Source organism: Ictidomys tridecemlineatus, chromosome 6 (genome assembly GCF_052094955.1).
Source record: "Ictidomys tridecemlineatus isolate mIctTri1 chromosome 6, mIctTri1.hap1, whole genome shotgun sequence".
NCBI lineage: Eukaryota > Metazoa > Chordata > Mammalia > Rodentia > Sciuridae > Ictidomys > Ictidomys tridecemlineatus.
This window is the reverse complement of record NC_135482.1, coordinates 65,624,068-65,632,776: the sequence shown is the minus strand read 5'-3', so window position 1 is coordinate 65,632,776 and position 8,709 is coordinate 65,624,068. Positions and strand designations below refer to the sequence as shown.

At 50.6% G+C, this 8,709-nt stretch overlaps 1 protein-coding gene across 1 annotated transcript; it reads left to right on the top strand.

The window, feature by feature from the left end:
* Nucleotides 1–4,227: 4,227 nt before the first annotated feature.
* Nucleotides 4,228–8,397, top strand: Wnt1 (Wnt family member 1). The gene is made up of 4 exons (XM_005324899.4): nucleotides 4,228–4,331; nucleotides 5,219–5,472; nucleotides 6,170–6,435; nucleotides 6,923–8,397. The coding sequence occupies exons 1-4, from the start codon at nucleotides 4,228–4,230 to the stop codon at nucleotides 7,409–7,411; spliced, it is 1,113 nt and encodes a 370-aa protein (XP_005324956.1). The 3' UTR covers nucleotides 7,412–8,397.
* The last annotated feature ends 312 nt before the right edge of the window (nucleotides 8,398–8,709 follow it).

Genomic DNA, 8,709 nt, shown 5'->3' with positions numbered 1-8,709 from the left:
CACTAAATTGCTGAGACTGGCTTTTAACTCGTGATCCTCCTGCCTCCACCTCCTGAGCCACAGGGATTACAGGCGTGCATCTCCATGCCTGGTTCATTTCAAGCTTTTATATCTGTGGGTGGGTGGGGAATATGGCTTAGTGACATAATGTTTGTCTAGAATGCTTGAGGCTCTGGATTTAATCTCCAGTGCATGCATGCGCGCGCACACACACACACACACACACACACACACACACACAATGTTATCTGTGGTCAAAGATGATACAGAGGGAAAAATAAGGCAGGGTAAAGGAGATTGATGATGGGATTCTATTTTATATAAGGGGACAGACGAGAAAGTGAAAGAACATAGGCATAGAGATATCTAAGGAAGGGCATTCCAGAAGACAGAAAAACAGGTGTACAGACCCTGAAAAGGTAGCATTCTTGGTGTTTTCAAATAATCAGCAAAGAGGTCAGTATGGCTAAGGGGGAGGAATACATAAGGGAGACAATGGTAGGCAACAAAGTTGGAGTACTAGGAAGGAACAGGGTTAAATCACCTGAGGCCTTGTAGACCACTGTAAAGATTTTGGCTTGATTCAAGTGAGATGAGGAATGACTGGAAAACTTCTAGCTGGGTAATGAACTTATTTGACTTCCTTTTTAGAAAGGATGGCCCCTTGTGTTATATGGAGAACAGACTGTGGGGAAAAGCGTAGAAGCAAGGAATCAAATAGGAGGCTATTACAGGAATGCAAGCAAGAGTTGATGGTGGCTCCTATTAGCATGTAGCAGTAGAGTAGTGAGATTGGATAAGAGTCTACCTATTGAAGATTGAGGGACAGAATTTGCTGATGGCTTAACTCAGAGTATAAAGCAGATTGAGTCAAGGATGACTCCAAGATTTTTGTGTTGAGCAACTGAAACAAAGGAGTTGCCATTTACTGAGATGGAAATGACTGAAGAAAGAGCAAGTTAGGGCAATGGAGGAATCAAGAGTTCAGTTTGCACAGGTATATTTTGAGATGCTATTTAAGTGTTAGATGTGTAAGTTCATATTTCAGGAATAGAGATATAAATTAGGAAGCATAAGACTGGAAAGTTTACCAAGGGAATTCATGAAGACAGAAAAGAAGGTCAATTAAACCTGGGTATGCTCCAGTGTTTAGAAATTCAGTAAACAAGGAGCATCCAGGTAGGGAGACTGAAAGGGAAGATGCCATTGAGATAGGAACAGTATTTCAAAACCAAATGACAGGAAGGAAGAAGGAAGTGGCTGGGTTCAGTGGCACACACCTGTAATCTCAGCCGCTCAGGAAACTGAGGCAAGAGGGTCATGAGTTCAAAGCAAGCCTCAGCAACTCACCAAGACCCTGAGCAACTCAATGAGACCCAGGGCCAGGGATGTAATTGAGTGGTAAAGCATCTGTGGGTTTAATCCCAGGTACAAAAAAAAAAAAAAAGAAGAAGAAGAAGAAGAACTAGTAGTAGTAGTAGTTGTGGTTGTTGTTGTTGAGCAGTGTCTGCTGTTCCAGGATGGCTATCTAGGATAAGAACTAAGAATCGGCTATTGGATAGAGCAATACAGATTTTCATTAATAGTTTTTATAAAGAAGTATAGTGAGTTAAAAGATATGATTGGAGCTGGGGGCAGTAGCACATACCTGTAATTCCAGCTCCTCTGGAGGCTGAGGTAGGATGATCACAAGTTCAAGGCCAGCTCAGGCAATTTAGTGAGATCCTGTTTCAATAAACAAACAAACAAAAATAAACAAAAAAGGGCTGGGGATGTATCTCAGTGGTTAATAGCCCTGGGTTCAATCACTAATACCTAAAAAGAAGAAGATAAATTTTTAAAAAGAGACCTTCTAAGGGGCTATCAGTGTGGTTCAGTGGTTAGAGCACTTGCCTAGTATGCATGAGGCCCTGAGTTTCATCCCTAGCACTGCAAAGATGTAATTTGAGTAGAAAGAAAATAAATTGATGCTAGAATTAAAATAAAAATTTCAAGTTTTGTAGTAAAAGAAGAGGAATGGGGCAATCTTGGACAATAATGTAGATCAAACAAAGCATTTGAATTTTTCAGATGGAAGATATTACAGCATGTTTGCATGTTGATAGATGTGTTCCAAAAGAGAGATAAATTGATGATGTAAGAAAGAAAGATGGGGGCTGAGGTTGTGGCTCAGTGGTAGAGTGCTCGCCTAGCATGTGTGAGGCACTGGGTTTGATCCTCAGCACCACATTAAAAAAAAATAAAATAAAGGTATTGTGTCCATCTACAACTTAAAAAAATTAAAAAAGAAAGAGGGAACAATTGATAAAATATGATTTGATCAAAATAGTAATTTAAGCAGACCATATACCATGTGACTCAGACCTAGGGCCTTTCCCCTCTTTCCTCCATCCTCCTGGGAAATGGAGGAACAAGAAAGAACATAAGCTTTGAGTCAAAATGGTTTGGGCTTTAATATGGCTGTATTGCTGATCACTTATTAGTTGTGATCTGTACAACTGCCTCACTTATTGGTCCTCTGTAAAATGGGAGAGAGGAGAGAGGTAAAAGAAGAGATTTTTCTTTCCCTCCAGGAGTCATCTCTGAGTGACATTGAGGCATGATAACCAAGCTGGCAGTGCCCCCTATGCCCTAGACAGGGAACAGCACCACTTCTTCAACAGAAAACCATGATGGCCATGAAGTTGAATTGAAGTCCCTGGGAGAGAAAAGTGTATTATTGTTAAGATTATCTTGGGCACTCAAAGCACCAATGTGTGGTGAGAGCAGAAAGAACCAGAATTTTAGGAGAAGACAGTAACTTGCCTCAGCCTCACCAGAAGCTGGGATTACTGGCATGTGCAGCCTCCATGGCTGGCTCCACTGCCCACGCTTTCTGATCCTAGTCACCAAAGACTCAGTCATTCAGGCCTGGTTCATCTTCATACCCACTTCATTGTAGGTTCAGCTCTCTCCCCCAGTGATATGCACAGGTTGACACATACCACAAGGTGACACACTGTAGGATGACACAAGATACACAGGGTGACTGTGACACATCCACACATATGTAATCTTCTCATGCACACACTCATCCACCCACCTTCCAACAGTACCAGACACTCTGCATCCCTTAGTCAAGCTTCTGGGTTTCTCCTATCATAGCTGCCACCTCCTTACTGACACACTGCCCCAGGCAGCAACTGTAACCAAAAAAAAAAAAAAAAAAAAACCCTGATGATCTCTTCTGACTTGAGTCCAAAATTCTTTGAAAAGAGTTCCTAACCTCACTCCTCAGAACTAGGAGTTTCTCAACATACCAATACACAGGAGCATGCACCTTCAGAACACAGTGTACATTTTTACTTTTGCACACACAGCCACTTGTGCTTTCCTCTGGCTCACATGTGCAACCTGCTGCTGCTTCAGGTTTCTCTCCACCGCCAGGCTCTGTTTGGTCAGTCCACTCCTATCCTAACCTCGGGATTTCCCTGACCACAGCTCCACCCACGTCCCTGTCTCCCCCTTTTCCTTCTCTGTCCAGCCGTTGGGGGTTCCTGGGTGGGAAAGCATCTCCCTAGTCTCTGGCCAGAACCACAGGTTTCCTTCCTTCCACCACTCAGGATGGGGTAGAGAAGGGACACCAGTGGGGTCAGGGTGACGTCGAGGGGACAGCCCCATCGCGCTTGGCGAGGCGGTCTGGGCTCCTGGGGATTCTCCCCAAGCGCATTGTCCCCGCGCCCCCTGGCGGATGCTGGTCCCCGACGGGCTCCGGACGCGAAGAGTAGTGAGGCAGGCGCGCGCGTGGGAGGGCGTCCCAAGGGGAGGGGTCGGCGGCCAGTGCAGGCCTGGAGGCGGGGGCCACCGGGCAGGGGGCGGGGGGGTAAGCCCCGACGGTCAGCCCGTCAGTTCTTTGCTCAGACGGGAGGGAGCCACGGCCCCGCTCGCTGCCCATTGTCTGCGCCCCTGACTGGTGCGCCCTGGTGCCACAGTGCAGCCTGGCTGGGCAGCCTTCTCTCGTCACTCCAGCCAGCGCCGCAAGTATAAGAGGCGGTGCCGCCCTCCGTGGCCGCCTCAGCCCACCAGCCGGGACCACAAGCCATGCTGCCCGCCGACCGCCTCCGGGGTTGTTAAAGCCAGACTGCAAACTTTCGCCACCGCCGCCACCGCCGCGTCCGGTCCCACCGTCGCGGGCAGCAGCCAAAGCCGCCGCAACTGCAGCACAGAAGCGGCCAGGCCAGGCAGGCCATGGGGCGCTGGGCGCTGCTGCCCAGCTGGGTTTCTGCTACTCTGCTACTGGTGCTGGCCGCTCTGCCCGCTGCCCTAGCCGCCAACAGCAGTGGCCGATGGTGGTAAGTGAGCTGGTGTCGGGTGGTGGCCTCTTGTTCTGGGGGACAGAGCCAGGGGCCAACCCTCCAGCTCCTATGCTCTGGGACCCGTCAGTCCACAGACATTGCCCCATCTCTGTCTTCCTTCTGCCACACCAAAGGTTGCTCTAGCCCAGAGCTGCACCAGAAATTCCATTTCATTTCCTTTCCTTTTTTTTTTTTTTTTTGGTTTTAGGGATCAGGGCCTCGGGCATGCTTCAGCAATGGGTCTACCATTGACCTGTATCATCAGCCCCAGAGATTCCATTTCTGATGAAGTGGGATCAATGATCTGCCGGTAGAGGCCCACCATAACCCAGTCGGGGAGCCCACTCCCATCTAGGATTGTCATTCCCTTTTGAGCCCCAGTCTTAACCTCATACTCTGCACCACAGATTTCCAAAGATCAGAAGTGAAGAACCAGGTGTCCACTTAGAAAGGAGGCCAGAAAAGGGTAGGACTCCTGGGCATTTCACCCCTAGGCAAGAACTGCAGGTCAGGATTTCTTCCCTGGTACTGATCAGAAGGAGGCTGGGAAAGCCCAGGTACTCTTGCAGTCTCCATGTTCCCCATGACTCTTCTGTGCAGTCCCTGGACCCAGGACTCTGAGAATCCCCTAGGATTACTAGACACCCAAAAGTCTGGATACCCAGTTCTTTCATACTCGTAAGTCTGGGAGCACAAAGACATTACCTTATAATTGATCTCCCCCGAACTCTCCTGGTACATATTCCCAAAGGTCAGGTGCATGCTCCTGTATATTGATATGTTCAGAAAATCCTAGTTCTGAGGAGTGAGGTTAGGAACTCTTCTTTATGATTAGAGTGCAGGTCCCCTTCCCCAGTCTGAGCTCCCATTGTGTGTCCCACCAGGGGTATCGTGAACATAGCCTCCTCTACGAACTTGCTAACCGACTCCAAGAGTCTGCAGCTGGTGCTCGAGCCCAGTCTGCAACTGCTGAGCCGCAAGCAGCGGCGGTTGATCCGCCAGAACCCGGGGATCCTGCACAGCGTGAGCGGTGGGCTGCAGAGCGCAGTCCGGGAGTGCAAGTGGCAGTTCCGGAACCGCCGCTGGAACTGCCCCACTGCTCCGGGGCCCCACCTCTTCGGCAAGATCGTCAACCGAGGTGAGTACCCAGGAAGTCGACGCTTCCGGGACCGGGGGAAATACAGGGTCACCCCCAGGGCATAGGCCGGTGAACGCAGGGAAGATGTCCCAGGCACTGCAGGGTCACACAATCAACCCACCTAACTGCTTCTTGCGGAGCGCCAGTTCCAGGCCAGACTCTACCAGGCGCTTTCCAGCTGTATATTTTGGGCACCAAGCTTAACTTTTCTGGGCCACTGACCAAAAGAAAATGAATTCCAGGTTGTGCACGCTGGATGACGGTCGCTTTCCTCAATCTATCGAAGTTCCTGGGAAGCTGCTGTCTGCTCGCGTTGTCTTGCTTCATACTTAGCAAAGTTTGCTACGCCAAAAACTGCGTAGATTGTTTGGGCTGCGTAGAAGTCTTGACAATGCAAAGTTCTTCCGCTCCTCTCTTGTTTTTCTCTTTGGTGCTGCCCCACTTCCTCTCTAAAGCCAAAAAGTGTTCTGAAGAGTCTCCGTAAAGCGTGACTACCAGAGTGTTGGTGGGTTCATGCCCACGCACCTGTTTTCTCTGTGAGACCTAGAAATAAGGTTTCCAACACTACCGCTAGTCTAGCCCTCAGGACTCCAAGGGTGAAATTCGGGCGTGGGACTCCAAGGTTCCAAGCCCTTCAAGGAGGGCGCTGGCCGGACCACAAGCGCCTTCTCTTGATTCTTACTCTCTTCACCCCTAGGCTGTAGGGAAACAGCGTTTATCTTCGCCATCACCTCTGCTGGGGTCACCCATTCGGTGGCGCGCTCCTGCTCAGAAGGCTCCATCGAGTCTTGCACATGCGACTATCGGCGGCGCGGTCCTGGAGGCCCCGATTGGCACTGGGGGGGCTGCAGTGACAACATTGATTTCGGCCGCCTCTTCGGTCGGGAGTTCGTGGACTCTGGGGAGAAGGGGCGGGACCTGCGCTTCCTCATGAACCTTCATAACAACGAGGCAGGCCGCACGGTGAGTAGACCTGAGAGGCTCAGCACCCGAAGCTGAGTGACCAGGCTAACCTCGGGCTCAGAAAGTAAGAGTCGGTAGTAAGATGAGGACTCCAGGGGTGGGCGTCCTGAGGGAAGCAGGAGATTTGGAAAAAAGCCAAAAAAGAGAGAGTGGCTGAAGCAAAGGAATTTCTGGGTTGAGAGCAGATAGAACGGAAGAAGATACAAGTTATACAACACATAGAATGGAGTGCCTATGGCCCCTCCTTTGCAGAGATTAAAAAAAAAAAACAGGGTAGAGAGGCCGAGAGTGACTCGCTAGTGTGCAGCTGAGTTTGGCCAAGTGTCCAAATCTCAGAGGGACATTTCGCGCCTTCTCCTGGGTTCCGCTAGGACTTTGCTGAGGTCCCGTCCGCGTCCGGGAGGGGGCGGTATCTGGAATAAGGGCTCTGACTGACAATGCCTTGGGACATCTTTTTTTCCTCCCCCCCTCCCGCCCCCCACCCCAGACAGTGTTCTCTGAGATGCGTCAGGAGTGCAAGTGCCATGGGATGTCTGGTTCATGCACGGTGCGCACCTGCTGGATGCGGCTTCCCACGCTGCGTGCGGTGGGCGACGTGCTGCGCGACCGCTTCGATGGCGCATCGCGTGTACTCTATGGCAACCGCGGTAGCAACCGCGCTTCACGGGCGGAGCTGCTGCGCCTAGAGCCGGAAGACCCTGCGCACAAGCCTCCTTCGCCTCACGACCTCGTCTACTTCGAGAAATCACCCAACTTCTGCACATACAGTGGACGCCTTGGTACAGCAGGCACTGCAGGGCGCTCCTGCAACAGTTCATCACCGGCGCTGGACGGTTGCGAGCTGCTTTGCTGTGGCCGGGGCCACCGCACACGCACGCAGCGCGTCACCGAGCGCTGCAACTGCACCTTCCACTGGTGCTGCCACGTCAGCTGCCGCAACTGCACTCACACTCGCGTACTGCACGAGTGTCTGTGAGGCGATGTGCAGACTTGCCCGGGAACGCTGTCCTCCAAGACTTCCCCCGACAGATTCGCTGACATTCAAGACCCTGATTGATATTCGCCCGCTCCAAAATCTTCAGCCACATTCCCCGCGGTTCATACGTGTCCCATCTCTCCCATCTCCTCCTCTCTGGGGACTCCTCAAACCACTTGCGTGGGGCGGCATGAACCCTCTTGCCATCCTGATGGACCTGCCCCAACCTACCTACCTCCCTCTCCGCGGGAGACCCCTTGTTGCACTGCCCCCTTGCTTGGCCTGGAGGTGAGAGAAGGATTCGTACTCTACCCTACCCGGGGTCAGCTCCTGACGCTGTTGCCCTGACTGTGCCACACTACACCAGCGTCCTCTCTGCCTCTTTCATTTCCCCTTTGTCCTCCCTATTCTCCTGATCCCTACAGGCGCCTTACAACTCTCCAGCGATGGGAACAGACCCTGAACACACACCTGGGCATCAGAGCCATTCTCCTCCCTGCTTCAAGCGAAGCCGAAGCCAGGAGGTTCCAGAGTGAAAGGGCAGCTGTGGTGATGTGGAAGATGAGGTGGGGGACGCAGCAAAAAAAAAATCCCCCTTTCTCCCAGCCTCTCTTTTGGAGCCATTGAACAGCTGTGAGCCATGCCTCCCTCAACCACCTCCTACCCTTTCCTGTCCTGCCTCCTCATCAATGTGTAAATAATTTGCACTGAAACGTGGACATAAAACCACGAGTTTGGTTGTTGTAAATAAAATTATTTATTGTGCTGGGTTCCAGCCTGGTTTGCAGAGACCACCTTCACTCTAACCCAGTCCCTCTCCATTCTTCTCTCCTTTTGCCCTCCAACTTTCTCTCCTCTCCTGTTTCTCAAAGATGCCTTTGCCTACCGGAATCAGTATTTCCTTCCACTGTAGCTATTAGTGGCTCCTCGCCCCCACCAATGTAATATCTTCCTCTGCAGAATAAAATCTCTATTTTTATCAATGACTTGGTAGTGTTTCCTTGAATCCAGAACACAACATGGTTTGCGGTGTCCCCTTACCTTCCTCTTACTACTCCCAGATTTGGGTACTTACTTCTCTTAAACAAATAGGGTATATTGTTGGGGAACTGGTTTCCTGGACCTGCAAGAAGATCCTGAAATTCTGACCCTTGGATGACCTAATGAGACCAGTTGGGACCCAGGTCTCCAGAAGAAACTGGTCAGAAGTTTAAACATCCTGCAGGGTTCATCTTCTTATTCTTTTTTTAAAAATATTTATTTTATAGTTGGACACAATACCTTTATTTCACTCAATT